The 20,673-nt window shown below is 37.1% G+C and overlaps 1 protein-coding gene across 3 annotated transcripts in view; it reads right to left on the reverse strand.

Moving 5' to 3' along the window:
* Positions 1–244: 244 nt before the first annotated feature.
* ACSS3 (acyl-CoA synthetase short chain family member 3) overlaps positions 245–20,673 on the reverse strand; it is a 142,083-nt gene continuing 121,654 nt past the window's right edge. The window contains exons 12-16 of one of the 3 annotated variants that reach the window (XM_060112954.1): positions 17,688–17,769; positions 15,405–15,527; positions 3,059–3,158; positions 2,798–2,973; positions 245–1,644 (exon numbers count right to left, since the gene is read on the reverse strand). In XM_060112954.1, coding sequence (XP_059968937.1) covers positions 1,576–1,644; positions 2,798–2,973; positions 3,059–3,158; positions 15,405–15,527; positions 17,688–17,769 — 550 coding nt within the window. In that variant the 3' untranslated portion in view covers positions 245–1,575. Of the gene's footprint in view, positions 1,645–2,797; positions 2,974–3,058; positions 3,159–14,629; positions 14,705–15,404; positions 15,528–17,687; positions 17,770–20,673 lie in introns of those variants that run through there. The other 2 variants (XM_060112955.1, XM_060112956.1) reach the window with 2 other exon arrangements.

Raw genomic sequence — 20,673 nt, forward strand, 5'->3', positions numbered from 1 at the left:
TTAATACATCTTAATTCTAAGACATTAAAAAGTGTAAGATTACAGTTGTGATAAGATAAAATGTACTCAAGAGAAGAGACAGATTAAGGAACCCAACAGCTTCAAATTATAAGTTGAATATCTAATTAGTTTAACTCAGTCTACTAAAATAATTAAAGGGAACAGTTAGATGAATATTTTTTCAGGTGTAACAATCAAAAGGCCAATCTTAGCAAATAACAATTTACTTTGAGAAGCCATTTATTTTATAGGCTACAGTCCAAAAAATCCTAACATTTTCAGAATGTCTTTATACAAGTTGTAAGCAATTTTTATGAAACAAACAATAAGCTCTTGTCTATTATCTCTCATATATATTTCATGATATGTTACCAGACTATATGTTAAGACAGTTGCTCTTAAAAATAATGTTCCTGATGGACTGAGGAATACTTTAAGAACCGTCAAAGACATGGGTATGGTATTTTTTGAGTTTAAATGTATTCTTTGATAACTGATCTCATGTAGCACCCTAAGGAAACCAAATATGTAATTATCTATATCTACCTACTCTGGTTAATTGAAACATTATCATATGCTTATTAACAAAGACTAATTTTCAGTTATTTTTTTAATGCTCAATAGTTTTATAGAAGTTTAAATGGAAAGATGTGCTTTGGATATGACAATTTTTTTTTAGTGAGCTATTTAAAAATTAGAGATTTCACACAAAATCTGGATTTTTGGTTTCTCTTAAAACTCCTCCCGGTTTTTAGCTAATGTAAAAACGTTTACATTTCTTCCTTAAGAGCTTTCCTTGCCAGTTTCCCCATTTCTACACATTTCCTTGTTTCCAAAAGAAGCTGGAATCATTAAGAAGTATACAGTCAACTAAGAACCTGAGACAGGAGGAGGGGCTCCAAAGAGCCCTCATCTCCATGACAAAGAGATTGGATTAATTGACCTCTAGGCTCTCTGCCAGCCTGTGATTTCCCTTGACTAAGTAACAAAGGATTGAAGAGAGCTGTAACTTGGTTGGTACCCAGCCTTCCCTCAGGAAATATGTGACTAGACAGATTCTCCTACCTAGAAAATCATGTCTAGATGATTACCTAAAACTTCCCATTTCATCCATTTCATTTAAAATAACCATGCATGTGGGCATCTCAAGAATATTAGAAAATATTCAGAATTTCTATAAGAGAATTATAATTGTTTTCTGACTTCACTTGAGTTTTAGGTCTTGGGTCAAAGCTGTAGAGTCCTAATTTCAGCAAGTGGCTCGATATTAGTGTCACTTTCAATTAAAATGTTTTTTTTGGGGGGTACAATTTTTATAAATCATTATGTCAGATATATTTTTCTTAAAGTTCTGGAAAATCTATAATGAGCAATGTTACAGGTAACCAGTAACAGTGCTAATTGGGCTAATCAAACAGAAGGCTTTTTACTAGTTTTCACGTGCACTGTTTTCAGACCAAGCTCTACAATTTACATTTTAGTTTGCATGTAATTTCTATTTAAATATTTATTTCTGGGAAATAATTTCAAAAACTAACTCCAATTAGAAAAGTGACCAAAAAAGAAAAAAAAAAGTCATAATGCCTGCTTCAGCATTTCTTCTATGTGCCCAAAAATGCTGGGGTCTTCAATTGTAGGAGATACCTGGAAAGAAAATTAGAGCCAGATGAAGGTGCTTCATTGAACCCCTTCCATTCTATACAATTAAACAATTATATGCAATCTTATTTTCCCCATTATCTTATCATACTCATATGGAAAGGTTCAAAAACAGGGAACTTTGAACTCAATATATATATATATATTTTTGTGTGTGTGTGTGTGTGTGGCATGCGGGCCTCCCACTGTTGTGGCCTCTCCCATTGCGGAGCACAGGCTCCGGACACGCAGGCTCAGCGGCCATGGCTCACGGGCCCAGCCGCTCCGCGGCATGTGGGATCCTCCCAGACCAGAGCTCGAACCCGTGTCCCCTGCACCGGCAGGCGGACTCTCAACCACTGCGCCACCAGGGAAGCCCTGAACTCAATATTTTAAAATGTATCTATAATAAAATAAACTGTTCAGTTAGCAAAACTATTGGTCCTAGATGGTACTTTCTTTTATGGGCCTTTCAATGAGCATCTATAGAAAGAATTTTTTTTTTTGGCATTTGCCCATACAACCACTCCTTACTGTTGTATCACTTTTTATTAGATCTTGATGATTAAAAATACATATATTTGTGCATGTATAATATGCACAAAAATTAGAAGAATGCATATGCTTGAATCAGCCTAAATTACCTAAAATAATTTTCACTAAAAACAGGAAAAATAATGAGCATATGTATCAATTAGAATTTTCAAAATATCTATAGCCAGCCTCTCACTATTAGTCACTAATGACGGCAATGAAGGAAAATTTATCCTTAATTTAATAAGATTGAGTTTCCACAAGTTTGAATTTGACATATTTACTAACAGTAAAATATTTTCACATACTTTTGGTTCTTATAATCAAAAGTATATGGTCTTAATTAATCTGTGTTTCTCTCCAAAACCCTCGTTCCTACAGAGAGAATGGCTATGCAATTTCCCCCATAATATTGGAAAAAAAAAGTACTGTTATGTGTTTTTTAGGGATATAATTCATGCTTGAGAACCATTTAAAGATCTTAGTTGACACCAAAGAAGTGGGGGAAAACATTTCAAAACCAAGCACTCAATATCCTTGATAACCATTTAAAGATCTTAGTTGACACCAAAGAAGTGGGGGAAAACATTTCAAAACCAAGCACTCAACATCCTTGATAATTTACCTTATATGGCTTGCCATTGACAAGGGCATACAGAGCTGAGCGGGGAATTTTGCCAGATCTGGTTTTGGGTAACTGTTTCACAAACACCGCTTTTCGAAAAGCAGCCACGGGGCCAATGCTCTGTCTAACATGTTTCACAATTTCTTCTAAGACTTGTTCCTCTGTTATATTTATATCTAGGGAGAAAGTTCAGATGGTAAGCTCTGAATTAACTTTAATCATTCAGGGCCCCAGCAGTCGGGGAGGAGAAAGACCTCTCACCTTTTTTCAGCACGCAGAGTGCTAATGGGACATGACCCTTCAAAGGGTCTTCCTTGCCAACAACAGCGCAGTCGGCCACAGTGCCATGGGAAAGGACAGACTGTAATTTTAAAAAAGCATTCATTTAGAATATCTATACACATATATATGCAAAATTTATAATTTCAATTGGAGAAAATAGTACACGTCAGATAACTTAAAAACCCATCGCTACCTCTGTGAAAATTACTACCAATTCACCATTCACATCCCTATTACTGAGATGATTGGTTAGGATCCCCAGGTGGTCACTCAGTAAAGGCTGACTAAGCAATTAAGACAAACTGCTTAGCTTACTTGGAAAGTAAGGGAATGATTTCTTCATCTCAATTGTTATTAATGAAGTCTGGGAAACTATGCAGTGATACCACTTGGGAACAAATTGCAATGAGCCTCGGAAAACAGATGGCCTCATGGTGTTTTGGCTTCAGTGCTGGCTACCATGAGGACACCTTCCAGAGGAACCCAAGGCAGCCCCATCAATAAACAGTGATTTGGGACTTCCCTGGCGGTCCAGTGGTTAAGACTCTGCACTTCCACTGCAGCGGGCACGGATGTGATCCCTGGTTGGGGAACTAAGATCCCACATGCCACATGGCACAGCCAATAAGTAAATAAAATAAAATTTTAAAAAATAAATGGCGATTTTATTTCCACCTCTGTTACTGAGCAATGAACAGAGCACACTTCTCTTCTTGAGTGACCACCCATGCAGAGAGGATTTTCCAAGAGGTGGAGAAAAGGCTGGACGTGGAGTGCAGCCCTGACGTCAGATAATCACCACTGTTGACCAACCATTTTCATATTGTTCACCCTAAGCTCTAAATGCCTTAAAGAGCAAAGCAAATTTCTCTCTGGAATCACAAGAACTCAGAGAATAGAGTAACCACATGAAATACAGAAGCTTAGGATTAAGAAAAAAAAATTCTGCTGTGATGGGACTTTTAAAAATGAATGTTCAAAAAGTTCTTTTCTGAGAGATTAATATATATTTCAGTGACTCCAATCCCCTATGGCTGGAGAAAACAGTGAGCAAACTTGTAACCCAGGGCGAGTTCGGCAGTCCCCATTCTTTCCTCCATGCATTCATTCAACAAACATTTACTAATACCTCCTATCCTCCAACCTCCTATATTGCAGTAGACTTGGTGGTGAGCAAAAATAAGCTGGGTACTGTCTCACGGTGCTTACAGTCTAGTAGCAAAGGGTGATATTAACAAATGATCATGAATATTTAATTACTATGAATGTCTAGATATAAAGTGGTACAATCTTTGGGGAAATAACTTGGATTTCTAAATGAGAGATAGAGACAAAGCAACCAACGTGGCAGAAGAATATGGATCTCAAAGAAGCCTTCCCTTAGGAAGTGACTCAGGATGAGCTCAGGTCTAAAGGGTCTGTGTGCAAGGACCCTTGCATACAGGGGCGGGGCAAATGCCCTGTGGAAGCACCCGGCTTGTACCATTCAAATCTAAAAGGGACCAGTGTGGCTGGAAAGCAGAGAGCAAAAGTGAGAATGGTGTAAGAGGAAATGAAGCTACAGAGATAGAAAAGGGCTGTGAATGCGAAGGGCTTCCAACTATTTTAGTAGCACTGGAAGGTAATAAAGCACTTTCAGGAGGTGAGGGGGCGATGCAAGATCAGAATGGATTTTTTAACAGACTTTATTTTTTCAGACTAGTTTTAGATTCACAGCAAAATGGAGCAGCAGAAAGTACGTTGTTCCCATATAACCCCTGCTCCCATTTACACACAGCCTCCGCACCATCAAAACCCCTCACCCGAGCAGTAGAGTTACAACTGCTGAGCCAACACTGACGTCACTCTCACCCCACTCCACAGTTCACGTGAGACCTCACTCTCGGTGTTGGACATTCTATGGGTTTTACAGCACGTATCCATGATTACAGTATTTTACAGAGTAGATTCGCTGCCCTAAAAATCCACTGTGCACTGCCTATTCATCCCTCACCTTCCAAAAACTCCTGGCAGCCGCTGATCTTTTTTACTGTCTCCAGAGTTCTTTTCCAGAATGTTAATATAGTTGGAATCGTACATATGTAGCCTTTACAGATTGGCTACTTTCACTTCAGAGTGGATTTTGAAAAACAAAAACTTACTTTGGTTCATTGTGAAGAATCAACAGAGGATTGTTGAAGGTGGGTGTCACAGTTTACTCAGGGAAACACCCAGAGAGGCTACAATACTAGACTCCGGTTATAGAAGTGGGTACAACAAGAGTCCAGAGTCTTTAGAGGTAAGATGGACAGAATCTGATGATAAATGGGATATGAAGTAAGAAGGCAAAGGGGTTAAAGATGATTCTGTGGTGTTTGGCTTGAGTAGCTGGTTGGATAGTGGTGTCATTTTCTAAGCCAGAAAATGCTGGTGAGGGCTAGGCTTGGGAGGAAAAATCATGTATTAAATCTTGGAGATATTCCATTTGAAGTACCTTTCAGACATCCAAGTCAAGGCAATTGGATCTGAGGGAAATCTTAATCTGAAAATGCATATTTGAATGCCATTAATGTATAAAGGACAATGAAAGCTATGCACATGGATGAGATTATTTGGGGAGAAAGCAGTGAGAAAAAAAGGTGAAAGTCTTAAAGAACTCTTAACATCTAAGGACCGTGTGAAAAAGGAAAAGCTGACAAACTGCACTATAAAGGTACAGTCAGAGAGGGAAGAGAAAAACCAACAAAATCCGGGACATGCCACTAAAAATCCCAAACTTTCTATGGAAAAAAAAAAAAAATTAATCCAAGCTGAAAATGAGCTTCCTCTTCTCTGAACTCCTAGAAGACTCAATGAACTGCTAGAATGTTTGGTACAAACCCAGTGGACTGTCTCACACTGTTCCTAATTAAGCATGCAGATCAACATTGCCCTGTATCCTACTGTAGCATCAGCCTTGAAGTATTCAGTTGTGAGGGCTGCCATCGACATAGCTTTTGACTCCTACAGTGCTCAGGATGGTACGTGATAAATAAATGATTTTTGTACTATATGTTTTATTAACTTCATTGCTGAGGTAAAGGTGTCTACGCCCTCTTTCCTTTAGTTGGTCCTGACTCAAAAGCTTCTGCAAAACACATACTACACAGATCATACAATACCACCTTCTCTCGCTGCTTCAGTGTGAACTCTCAAAATGTTTCCCATTTGTTAAGTTCTTATTTTCTTTTCAGTCTGTATGTTGAGAATAGAGACACACTTTATTGTCAGAGCTTTGTTTGGGCAGTTAGTCTTGACGGTCACCAGCCCGTGGAAGAGAATACCTTCTCTATAGCAGGTAGGACACAGACTTGGTAGGTCCAATCCTTTAAATCCTATTTAGTATTCCCTTAATGAGTAGAGAAAAATACTTTTACCTGGCTAAGCAGAGTTTTCATGGTCAAAATCCCATTTATTAAAGTGTTCACTGGTGCTTCTATACCTGAATTTTTGAAGTTTTACAGTTTAAATCACTGTAAAAAAAAAAATCATACATCTAGATATTTTGCACCTAACCAGTATGACTATAATTTTAACTAGACTGAAAAACAAAACTTCTAGTCTAGTCACTTTGCTATTTTAACTTCCATCTTTGGTGTCAGTGTTTTTAGAAGTGGATGGGAAAACGCTGACTGGTTTTCTATAAGGGCAGAGAGTATTTTAAAATCAGAAGTAATACATAACACAATTCCTTATAATATCAAAGTTTCCCATTTTTTGCCAACTGAAGATACGGTTCTTAAATCTGTGAGAAACATGTCATTCTCCAGAATTCCGTGCCATCTGTAAATGAAGTTCATTATAGTGGATAAAACATTATATTATTCTATCAGTGTTAAAAAGATGCCATAAAGGAAGAGAGGCAGCTTTCTGTGTTGGCTCCACAAACAGTATTTGCATGCCAAATAATGATTTCAACAACTGAATTGTGAAAAGGGAAAGCATCAAAATATGTCTTGGAAACATACTGGGACACAAGCCCACCAAATGCCCTATGGGGGGGAATCAAAAGCCACATTCATATATTCCCTCCATATAAGATTCATGAAGTATCTGTGGTTAACTGGCATTCAAGTACCCCAAAAAGTGACGCAACTTAAAAGGTAATTGTTTCACCCAAAGTGAGCCTATACATGTTATGATAACAGGCCTGGCAAGTAACGGTCATTCTTGGTTTCTGCAGTACTGCCATTTTTGTGTAAATTTTATTTGATTTAAATGGTTTTATGGTTTTAGTGGGCTGAATTACACAGGTTTCTTAATTATGTTTTAAGTATTTTAATTTTAGAAAAAATTAGTTTAAATCAAGCACCCTCGTAAAATACAAGGAGCCGCTCTGCAGAGGGAGATTGTCTTTGCTATGGGAAGAGGAGGAATATTGTTTTACCTCCTCTGACAATGGAGTCACCTAGGAAACCGCCAGATTCCACATCTTCATCAATATTCATATCAGTGCCAAGGAAAATATTCAGCAATTTGACAACTATTTACATCCAGTAGTCTTTAAATGTTGGGTAGAAATGAAATTGCATGGCATCTTTGTTGAATGTGCACTTTATGGAAATATATTCAATCTTGAAGAAATTATTCCTAAAATAGTGAATAAAATAGCTAACTTGAAAAACAAACAGTGATGCTTTGGTCAGAATAACTTTCGAAAGGGAAAACTGTATGCGAACACTGCCCTAGGCTTTAAATGCAGTATTTTAACACCAGATTTCCAAGTTTCCAAGGATACTCGTAGGATTATTTAACAAACTAAATCTTAAGCTACAAGTGAAAGAATGAAATCAGGGAGCCCAATTTGTTCCCTGGAGATGTCTCTGCATGAAAAGATCTGCCCACAACAGTGAAAGAGAACTAAGCAGAAGGACCACATTGACTCCTAGTAACTTGAGCTCGCATGACCTGAACTAGCAGATTTAGGACACATTTTTTTTAGAATACCTTGAACTTCCACCTAAGTGTCCCAATTGTCTGGCTAGATGGTAGGCTTTCAAAGATTAATCAGCTGTTCAAATAGATTTGGTTATTACTTGATATTTATAGAAGGCCCTCACATGAATTGGGATATGCAAGGATAATGTCCTCTTAAATTTCTAAAAGCCATTGTAGGACTATTTTCTTATGTTGAGAAGAGAAAAGAACATAGCGTTTCCTGAAATGTTTGTGATGTAGTCATTTTAGTAGAATTTCTGTTTGATTTAGTCTTATGTAAGGTGATAAATTTGTCAAATGTTACTTTGGGAAACTGAAAAAGCTCAGATATTTTCACTGTATATAAATAGACATTCAGTCTATTTTTATTTTCTATAAATAATACTCCCAATGGATTTAAGACCCTCAAGTCCTATTTCAAAAAATCAAAGTGGAATCCAGCATTCATTATTAAGAATCCCAGAAAATCATTTAAATATAAAATAAGGTTTGGGCACTTTAGTAAAAGCTGTCATCAATACGAACATTTCATGCACATATTATCAATTTGTTAAGCAACTTTACTAGGAGCTGGGAAAAAGCTGGGAAAAATGTTGGTTTTCAACCCTCTAATAGATTCTAACATGGAGAAGACAACCCAGAATTGAGATATTAATTTCCTTATTAGACATAACTATACAATAAAGAGTTAATCATTTAATTCATATAAAGGGAGACATTCACTTCAAGAAGGCTTAAGGCTGAGAGGTGTCCTGTTACATGCTATGAGCACTCTAAGACCCAGGGACAAAATTCCTGTTAGATGTCATGGATTCCGGCACAGTTTTTTCAATTTTGCTGTTTTAACTGCCTATCTTCTGCCTGCCTCACTCTGCTGTTACATATAGTGAGAAGCATGTCAGTAGAAACATTAAAGCACAATATATATTTGAATAGGTTGGCACTCTTCATTCTAAAAATAAAAGAGAGAACTAAGAATTTTGACTGATAATAAGAGCTATGCATATGTAATCTCTGTATTTTGATTAGCTGAGTCTGCCAGAAATGGACATAATCTCCTATAAGCAAGAAATTAAAAGTTCCTGAAGCCAGAACCACCTTTTGTGAACACACCAAAATACATGAAGCATAAATTTCAATTTCAGGTTATCACAAAATTCAGTTAAAAACAATATTATAACAGCAGATAAAAGTCACATGTTCCAAAATATTTTATAAAATTATTTCCTTTTACTCAAATAATATCACATTGACTGTCACTAAGAAAGAAAAGCCTACAGGACAAGAAGTGTTAAGTGTTAAGTTTGGGCTGAAGTTAAGTACAACCTTTTGAGAAAGTGACTATTTTTTTAATTAGAGAAAGGGGAACTATGATTCTGCATACTCTCATCCTACTGCATTATCAGTCATACTGCTTTAAGCACTTTCTTTCATTTAAACTGCAGTTTGCCCAATTCCATTCGAAAACTATTCTGGGTTTGGTTCTGGAAAAGATGGAGTAAATACATTCCATCTTATCACTTCCACTAATTGCGATGAAATACTTTGGGCTAAAATTCATACCAGAAGGGCTTCCCTGGTGGCGCAGTGGTTGAGAGTCCACCTGCCGATGCAGGGGACACGGGTTCGTGCCCCGGTCTGGGAAGATCCCACATGCCGCGGAGTGGCTGGGCCCGTGAGCCATGGCCGCTGAGCCTGCGCGTCCGGAGCCTGTGCTCCGCAGCGGGAGAGGCCACAGCAGTGAGAGGCCCGCATACCGCAAAAAAAAAAAAAAAAAAAAAAAAAAAAAAAAAAAATTCATACCAGAAGACTCTATCAGAACTTGAGAGACAACCTGATGGTGGGTCCCTTGTTTTCTGTTTGTTTAGAAGTTTTTGGTTTTCATTGTTGTTATGGTTTGTTGGTTTGTTGATTTTGCCTCCTATATATTCTGGCCTGGGTTCTATATCAGTCAAAACTGATTGGAACTGCCAATAAGTACAGACAGAAAAAGCCCTAAGAAATGCCTGCTGTGTCCCCCTAGAGGCCCAGGAAAAGGAGCAGAGGGGCTGGGGGACAGTCACTTTGATTTTCTCCTCCTGCTGCAGACGGACGCCAGCAAAGAAGCAGCGCCCCCCTTCCTTCCTACAGAGCTGTAACCACCTTGTTGACTCTTCACACCTTTCACCAGGCGAATGCAGCCAAAAAGCTGTGTCCTCTCCCTTCTCCACTATCACTGTGCAGCAGATCCTGCGGATGGAGCGCTGGGGACTCCCCCATCTTACACCAAGAGAGCCAGGAAAGATTCAGTACCACTTGTCCTCCCCACCAGCAGCCATCCAGTTCCTGAGAGTTGATCCCTGTTGACTAGCTCTGTCCTATACCAGGCAAGTGCTAGCAAAGAGACACAGTCCCTTCTGCTCCCCAGGGACGCTGTGTAGGTAGACCTTGCAGGACTGAACCCCAGCAGGAGTACGGGGAGGCTGAAGCCCTGACTTTATACCGAGAAGAGCAGTAAGGGGGAGCCCTGGGAATCAAAAAGTGAAGAGTAGATCGTGGAGAGAAAGGAGCTAGAAAAAGGGATATTTTAAATCTGAGTATGATGTCCTGAGCCTACTCTAAAGTTGTATATGCATGAATCCAACCAGAATCAGCACAGCACAGATTTTGAGCACTTAACTTGAGTTTCAGATTGGCCTCTGGGAGAAAGACACAGTGAGATGCACTAGAATAGCACTGTAAAGGCTTTGAAGACAAAATTGACATTGGAACCACAATCCACAGAAAGTAGGTAAGGACATGTGGTATGATCTTAAATGGCTTGACCATCTGCTAAAATAAACAATCACAAGAACAAAAATCCAGATGATTTTAAAAGGATCCAAAATCTCATGAAGTAATAGTCAAAATATAAAATGTAAAATTACTGGGCATGAAAAGAATCAGGAAAACCTAAATACTCCTTTAAAAAAGATAATCAACAAATGCCAAACCCCAATCCAAATATTACAAATATCAGATAAAGATTTTAATGTAGCTATTATATCTGTAGCGGAATAAAACTTTTCTAGATTTCCTCATTGGCCCTACAAAAAACCCTAGCCTCCTGAGACTCTTCAAATACCTTGAGAATTGGATCTATAGCTGTTTCTTTAGTTAATTGCTCTGATATGAAAGGATAATAAAATTTTCTAATTTTCCTGGGTGGGCAAAATGCTTACATCCTAGACTAGATCCCTAGGTTAAACTCATAAGGTGCTGGGGAGACTGGCTCACTATCTTCCTTGGTATTTACATGTCAAAAAGATGAAGGCTTAGAAGTTGGAAACATTTCTAGGTTGTAAAAGTTGAGACACACAGGGCTATCTGCCTCCTGGAGAGATGTTATGTACATATCAAAGAGCTGCAGTTTGGATTCAGGCTATTATGTGTCCAAGGAGACCTCTTTAGGAGGGGGAAAGATAGCTGCCTCCTTCCTCTTTATAAGCAGAGAAAAATAATTTTCCTTATTTCTCATCTATGGTGTAGCTGGCTACTTATGTAGGGAAATTTCCCATCGGCTCTTGTTGGGTCACCTAGGGATAAGATCGGGAGTAAGAAAGCGATGACACACTTATTATTAAGACATCTGTCTTTGACAAAGAATGCCTCATTTGCACGTTTAGGATAAAATTAACAAAGATAAATATTAACAACTCTACAGTAACTGTGGCCCTAAAAGTATGGGCAAGCACCCTTGGAATGAAAGGAGAAGTTCTCAGAAAAGAAATAGAAGCTACAAAAAGAGAACCAAATGACTTAAAAGAAGGGAGAAAATGTAACACGAGGGAAATTAAAAAAGAGAAAAGGCAGGAAGGAAACCAATAATAAACTTGGAGACATAAATATAAATATATCAATACTTAAGTTAAATGTTAATGGTCTTAAAAACACCAGTTAAAAGATAGAAATTGTAAAATTGGATTAAAATAAGAACAAGACCCAGCTATATGTTATCTACAGAAAGGCCACAGGAAACATAATGATATAGATATATTAAAAAGGAAAGGATGGAAAAAGATAAATGATACAAACACTATTAAAAACATGATTACTACACAAAGCCAACTTCCGATCAGCAAAAATTACTATAAATTGAAAAAAATCGATATATTAAAACAACAATACATTGCAACTAAGTGAGGTATATTCCAAGCAATGCAAGGCTGGTTCAACAGTTGAAAATTAATTAATGTGATTCACCATATTAACAGGCTTAAAAAGAAAACCCACACAATCATATCAATAGAAGCAGAAAAAGCATTTGACAAAATTTAACATTCTTTCAAGATTAAAAAAAAAAAAAGAAAAAAACCCAGCAAATTAGTAATAGAAGGAAACTTCCTCATTTGATAAAGGCCATCTACAGAAACATCTACAGGTAACGTCATTCTTAACGGTAAGATATTGAATGCTTTTACCCTAAGATCAGGAACAAGACGAGGGTAACTGCTCTCATCACTCTTAGTCAGTATCATAGTGGAGGTTCTGACCAGTTCAAAAAGGCAAGAGAAAGAAATAAAAAACATTCAGATTGGAAAGAAAGCAATAAAACTATCTCTATTCAAAGACAGCATGATTGTCCACATAGGAAGTCCCAAGAAATACAAACACACACATACACACACATATAAACACAACTCTTATAACTAATAAATTAATTTAACAAGATCATAAGATACATATCAGTTCATAAAAGTCAATAGCAGTTCTATATCCACTAGCAATGAAAATTTGGAAACCAAAATTTAAAAAAAATTCTATTTACGATAGCTCAGAAAACTAAATACTTAGGTATAAATTAAGAAAATATGTTCAGAAATTGGATCATTTGTACAGACGTGGATGAATCTAGAGACTGTCATACAGAGTGAAGTGAGTCAGAAAGAAAAACAAATATCGTATATTAACGCATATATGTGGAACCTAGAAAAATGGTACAGATGAACTGGTTTGCAGGGAAGAAATAGAGACACAGATGTAGAGAACAAACGTATGGACACCAGGGGGGAAAGCGGCGGCGGCGGCGGGGGTGGGGTTGGGTGGTGGTGGTGGGATGAATTGGGAGATTGGGATTGACATGTATATATACTAATACGTACAAAATGGATAACTAATAAGAACCTGCTGTATAAAAAAATAAATTAAAAAAAAGAAAATATGTTCAGAATCTGCATACTAAAAAGTATAAAATGTCAGGGAAACATATCAAAAAAGACCTAAATAAATGGAAAGACATACAAAGTTCATGAATTGGACAATTCAGTAGAGTCCAGATATCAATTTTTCTCAAATCCATCTATAGGTTTAACACAATCCCAATCAGAATCCATGCAGGATTTATTTTAACTATAGAAAAGCTCATTCTAAAATATATATGGAAAAGTAAAGGAACAGAATATCCAAAACGATTTTTGAAAAGTGGAGCGATTTTGAAAATAGTGGACACTATTCAACTCTAAGACATTCTATAAAGTATCAAGACAGAATAGTATTGGTGAAAAGATAAACACACAGATCAATAAAACAAGAGATACTCTAGAAATAGACCCACTCAAATACTGTCAGCTAATTTTTTACAAAGGTGCAAAGGCAATTCAATGGAGAAAGTCCAGTCTTTGCAACATATAACACATGGAAGAATTGGCATCCACATTAAAAAAAAAAATCCTCAACCTATATCTTGCACTGCATACAAAAAAATCCTCAACATGTAAATGTAAATTGATATAAAATGTAAAACAATAAAACTAAATGTAAAACTATAAAATTTTAGGTGAAAACAAAGAAGAAAGTATGACCTTGGGTTAGGAAAGAGTTCTTCGATAAATATCATCATCTATAAAAGAAAAAAATGCTGAATTAGACTTCATCAATATGAAACACACTTTTGCTCTATTAAGAGCACTTTTAAGAGAATAAAAAGACCAGTCACAGACAGGAAAAAAATACATATTTGCAAACTGCATATCAAACAAAGGACTTGTATCCAGAATACCTTAAAAACTCTCAAAACTGAACAATAAGAAAAACAACCCAATTTTTAAAAAGATGGGCAGAAGATTTTAATGCCAGAGAAGATACATGGATGGCAAATAAACGCAAGAAAAGGTTTCCAACATTTTAGTCATTACAGACAATCAAATTAAAAGCACAATGAGATACCCTTACACATCTATCAGAATGATTTAAATAAAGAACACTGGCAATTCTGAGTACGAATGAAGATGGGAAGAAACAGGCGCCCTCAGACACTATGGGTGGGAATATAAAATGGCACAGCCGCTCTAGAGAACAGTTTGGCAGTTTCTTATAAGCCTAAACATACACTTAACATGTAACCCAGCAAACTCACTACAGGCATTTATCCTAGAGAAATGAAAACTAATTTTTGCACAAAAACCTGAACTTGAATGTATATGGCAGCATTATTTATAACTCTCTCAAACTAGAAGCACTTAAAATATCCTCTAATGGGTAAAGGAAACATAAATGGGTTAGTACATCCACACAGTGGAATACTGCACAGCAACATAAAAGGACAAATAATCGACATACACACAACTTGAATGGATCTCAAACGCACTTTCCGAAATGAAATAGCCCAGTCTCCAAAGGTTACATACTGTATTACTCCATTTATATGAGATTCTAGAGAATGCAAAAACATAGGAACAAAAAAAAAAAAAATTAGTGGTTCCCAGGGGTTAGGGGTGGGGAAGGTCAGAATAAAAAGGTGACATTATGGGGAAATTCTTGGGCAGTGTTGAAATTTTTCTGTATCCTGGTTGTTGGTGATGGCTACAAGAATCTATACTGTAAGTAAAAAACTCATAGTATTATACAATAAAAAGGAGGATTTTACTCTATTTTAAGGTAAAAAATTGAAAACATTTTAAAATACTCTCTGGGGACTTTGTGTAATTTACATTGGAAGAAAATTCTCAGGATTTAAGAGTACAATAAAATGTTTAAATCACACACCCAGTAAAGACTATTTGTGCCTGGTTACCAACAGGCACAAATCAAGAAGCTAGAAGCAATCAAGTAGCAAGGATCAAGAAGCAAATGTATATAGACTCTCCCATAAATTACCAATATATGGAAGTGCTTAAAATTCTTCTCTACCACTCAGGCAGGAATCAGGGGAATTTGGAGAACAGGAAAATCCACAGGAGAGAGAGTGAGGTGAGAGAAATACCAGAGTGACCAAGCCTATGCTTCAAAGGAAAGGTCTGGAAATTTTCCAAGTGGGATGACTTAACCTCAATATTGACAACCTCAATATTGACTTCAGCTCAGTTCTGTCCCTAAACACTACCTGGAATAAAAGACCAATAGTCATCAATACCTCTTCAATGGCACCTGCAGAAATCCTGTGACCTGCAACATTTATCACGTCATCAACTCGAGACATAACATATATGTAACCTTCTTCATCCATGTAACCAGCATCCATGGTGTCATAGTATCCCTGAAAATAAGAATAAATAATGTCTGATTAGCATGTAGTACTAGGTAATGTAATCATTTTTAAGCTTGGTAAAATATAAAATGTGATAGAAATAGGTTTACTGTATTCATTTGAATTTTATCATAACTAGCCTATGGAATTAAATTATTTTTTATTTTGAAAGCCTACTAGAATCTCTCTGCTCCCCTAACAGCCAGGAATAAAAGTGTTCTTATATATGTTCACGTTAAATGTTTGAACTGAGAGTTGTAAAGCTTATGAACACAATTTCTTCCTTTTAATGGAGAAGCAATAGCTCAATATTTCCAGTATACTTTGGTATTGCAAAGTAGTTCTTTGATAGATTTCTTCTTTAATTGTGTTAATTTTTAAAAGCATTAAAGCTCTCTATGAATAATTACAAAATAGACCACTAGTTTGTTAACATAGATTTGGATTGCACTGGAGCTTCAGTGAAATATAGTTAAATAGTAAGTATAAAATTTAATTTTTTTTTATCGACTCAAGAGTAGCAGTACATCTTCACTGGTCCAGATATCACAATAGAATGAAAAATCAAGAAGAATAAGAAGCAGCAAGAAAGAAAGATTACTTCCCCTAATGCTTCTGAGTTACATTAATACCTGTATTACAAGCATGGGCTTCAGGACAAATCCAGGTGAGCCACTATTTGTGTTTCTAAATCTTCCTAAGACTCAGTATGCTCATCTATTAAATAGGGTAATGGACCATACTTTATAAGGCTGTGAGAAGCATACATGAGATGGGGCATATAAAGAGGGCAGACCCTGGCACATCATGAGCCCTGAATAACTGGCAGCACTTACTGCAATTACTATCAGAGAGTACAGTTAAGACATGGGCTCTGGAGCCAGAATATATGGGTCCAAATGTCAGCTCTGTTACTTCTAAACTGTGGGCAAGTTATAGAACCCTTCTGTGCTGTTATTAAGCCCTTAGATGAAAGGGTTGAGGTCAGGGTAAGAAGACAGAGTATAGATTCACTACATATAGTGTTTAATCATAAACTATGGTTTACGGGGCTTTGAAGGAGCTTTCAGTGTTAAAGGTGGTCATGTTGAAAACCACATGCACATATTATGAACCACTGTCAGGTTGTAATTAATCACATCAGTACTCTGGTGATTTGACTGTGGCCCATCAGGCACATAGACTGGGCTGATTGGAGTCAACTCTACTGACAAATCTTCCCTGCCACAGTCCCTTGGGGCATGTTTAATCTTGGCTACTGAGGTCATTTAACCCTGAGATGTCTTTCTAAAGGAAGCTATTTAAATTCTTGTCATTTGTCTAGCTGATTAGGTTAGCTCTCCTTCGCTCACAAATAATAAAGATAGAATGCTAAATAGACTCACCTTTTCTTAAAATGAAATTCTAATCATTCATTCTTTTTTACCCAGTGTAAAATGAGGACCAGGTATCTCTCTCAGGGAAAGAAATAGAAGCGAAGAAACAGCAGAAAGATGATAGTGGGACCCTTTCGCGTGTTATCAATTATGTGCTGTTATAAACACAAACCACAGAGTAACAGGTAAATGATAAAACAGAACACAGAAAGGTACTTTTTGTTATCCAGAGCACTGGAGGTTAGGCGTTGAGGAACACTGTCTCTATCCTGTTCTATATTATAAAATAAAGCACTCAGAGGACACTCAGGAAAGAATGTCAGTAACAGCTAAAGGGATTTAAAAAGATACAACTTCTGGCAAGCAGAACAAAGTTTGCTCACATAACCGGGGGAGAGGAAGTAAAGAGGTTCTAATGACAGTGTCCAGTTCTGATCAGATGTTCTCAGTCTGTGCAGAGGAATCCAATGTGAGAAATCATACAGAAAGTGCCCAGAAGTTTTAATTTAACAAAACCTTTCTTGATATGAAAGGCTGTTAAATTTCAGAAAAAGCTGCTAAGAGAAACGGAGACATTTCTATGTCTAGAGATTGATAAAAAATATTAAAATGACTTATTCAGACATTTGAGGTTTGGGCATTCTTATCCCTGAGATCTGGAAACTGGTCCAAATAACCTTGAAAAATTGCTTTGTGATCCATGATTCTAAAAGCCAGCCACTCAACTTAATAGGCAAGAACTATAGAGAAGTGTGTAAGATGATTAAAAACAAAAGTACAATAAAGTTCTTACAGGAAATTTTTCAAAGTATAAATGCTTGAATGCCTCCTGATTCTTCCAGAGTCCTGAAAAAGCTCCAGGTGGTAATGGCAACCTTATATAAAAACAGAGCAGTGAGAATTATGACGAAAGTGGTAATAAAGACAGATTGATTAGAACTAACAGCTTTTCACTGTGATGGACAATTACAATTCAAATCCCACATTGAATTGTAACACCTAAATCCACTGGACAGATCATGTCTAACTGAGGTTGAAGTGGCTGACCACGACATAGCAAAGTCATGAAGGGATGACTGTGGTTTCTGGGAAGCGCACAAAAGGCACACACATCTGGCATTCAGATAGGTATTAGCATCAATCATTGTTTCAGTAAGAAGCGTAACATCTGCAAAAAGGAACCAAAACCGCATCACTGAATTACTTTTTGAGAGAAATATCCTTCCACCATAGGCAAATAAATCTAGTTTTGTGAGGTATCAAGGTACTAACTGCCACCTTTACCAGGCTCTTGTGATAAGATGTTCCAATTAAACATCCCACAAACAGCCTTCATCTTCACAATCAATGTGCCTCCCCACTCTGAGAATTCCCTCTCACTCTTCTCTCTTCTGTTCTTTCTTTCCATGAGCATCCAGACCTAAGAGATTTCTCACCCCTATGAACACATGAAGATAGGTGAGCATATAAAGTAGAAGGTAGCATATATCTGTTCTTTTCAATCAATTTCCTCTTATATTTCATTCCTCCGTAGTATGGAACAGGTGTTATACACACAACAAGGGCTTAATCTTTATCTATCATCCATCTGTCTATCTATCTTTAGGTAAACAAATGAATTCTCATATTGCTTCCTTGTAGGAAGTATTACCTAACGAAAATAACCGCTCAGTGTATTTTCAGGAAACTTTTTAGATGCTTTATAGTTTGGAATTTTAGATACTGTAAAACTTAAGGATTTTCAAAACCCTACCCTCCTGTACTCACCAAAAAAAACACCAAGTGAAGTGGTGACTTCCCAGTGCAGATGTGAGAAAATGGGAAATGAAGCAGACGTGGTTACTGCCAACGTGAGGCAATATCCCACACCTTCTACCCCCAGCTAGACTTCTGAGACACTGAACTGTATTCTCACATTCCGACAGGCAGAAAATGCCGTTACCAGGGGGCCCAGCTGCTCAGCTGGGATTGCCCATTTCCTCTATGTCTGGCCTACCCATAGGTCCTCCCTTGCTAGGTCTTCTTTCTGTAATATTTTAAGATGGAGGAAAAAAGGCTACCTCAGCGTTTCTGGACCTCCCGTAATTTCATAAAATGCATGCAAAAGCATTTCGTAACCTGAAAAAAAACCCAAAACTACAGAGATGCTGCTATATTGTTGCTGTTGTCACTGTTACTATTCATCACTAAACCTCCAGGAAGGCAGCAAGCTGAAGCAGATGATCCCTTTGGGTCCTTCTACCTGACTTTTCTGTTAATCTTCCGAATGAACCTTGTATATAATTTCACTTTATCTGTGTGTTTTAATTGTTAATATTTTTATAACAAGTGTAAAAATCATCATTAAACATTGAAATACAATGTGACTATGGCAACCACTAAAAATCATTTATTTAGCAGCATTTACAGGACGCTGAGGGTAAACAAATGAAGAGGACGCTAAGAAGAAATGACAAATCAAAAGCCAACATGGGCCACAAGAGGAAACATTAATGAGTGAAGCCTACTATACTCAAAATATACAACTAGAACAATAAACCTGACAGAGATGCATTCCGCTTGCATATTAAGTAAGAAATAATTTTCAGCTGTTCCCCCAAAATGTACCATAATATATAGTACTTTCTGTGTTTCATGGGGATATTCTTTGAACAGACGCTTGGGTATAAGAAAATACCTCCTTACAATAAGAATAAAAAGGCAACTGTGATAATAAATGGCAACTAACATTCAGGCTGTACTGGGGACAACAGAGGGTGGTGCGGGCTGAGATAAATTTGAACGTACACACCAGGTCGAGTAGCAGCAGTTGTTCCTTAGTTCCACAGATACACAGACACACAGATATCCTGATCCAAATCCGTAAACACAAAACACTGCCCATACGAAGAACAATGCATATAGACGGGCATATTGTTAAAGTTTAAGTGTCTCATCCGCTTTATCTACCCCAAATCTAAGATTTTGGTTCACCAGCGACCACACACTGCCTCTTCACAACAGACTTCTGAGTGCTTGCAATAATAATCCAAATGAGTTAGTACTTAGTGTGTCAAATGTGAGCTGAGTTTCCTGGTGGCCTAGAATGTATCTAATTCAGTGTGTACACGTGAGACCAAGAGTTTAGCATTTTCTGGTAAGGGTGTAACTGGAGAGAAAAGGAAATCTTACACTTCCCAGAGGTTGGTTAAGTTTGCAATCTCCATTCTTAAAAGAAGATGGCCTGATAATCTGTGTTTTCTCTTACTTCCTGAAAAAAAATTGGTACTAGCAATTAGTAACATATAGATTATATTCTTATAATTAATTAAAGCCTAGAGGATTACAAGTAGAGGTAGCCATCCTCCAAAGTAAATAAACAAATAAATAATAAGCTTTAAGGACACCAGCTTTCTCAGCTGTTGCACAAAACTTTAAATATCTGCATAAAACTTCTGAAGAACAGGGACAGTAGGGATTTTTATATCATCTGTGAGAAAGGTCTGCGTAAGTTTGGATATACCTATAGACCTTGGGAATTAAGTATAACATAGCAAGGGTATATCCAGGAAGAGATTACAGGATAGGAAGGAGAAATCCAAGGCCAAACACAGTATTAAAGAGGGACCAAGGAAAAAAGATCATGAACAAAAATAAACAAATCACAACTGTACGAGAACCAGGATAGTATGTGAGGGGCCTCCAGAGCAGAGTTTTAATAATGACTGAGCATTCAACAAGGTGAAGTGAAGTGCAAATTCTGTTTGAAAGTGGATTCAACAGAGGTCATGGAACTTCAT

The sequence above is a fragment of the Mesoplodon densirostris genome, chromosome 11, assembly GCF_025265405.1.
Source record: "Mesoplodon densirostris isolate mMesDen1 chromosome 11, mMesDen1 primary haplotype, whole genome shotgun sequence".
Taxonomy (NCBI): Eukaryota; Metazoa; Chordata; class Mammalia; order Artiodactyla; family Ziphiidae; genus Mesoplodon; species Mesoplodon densirostris.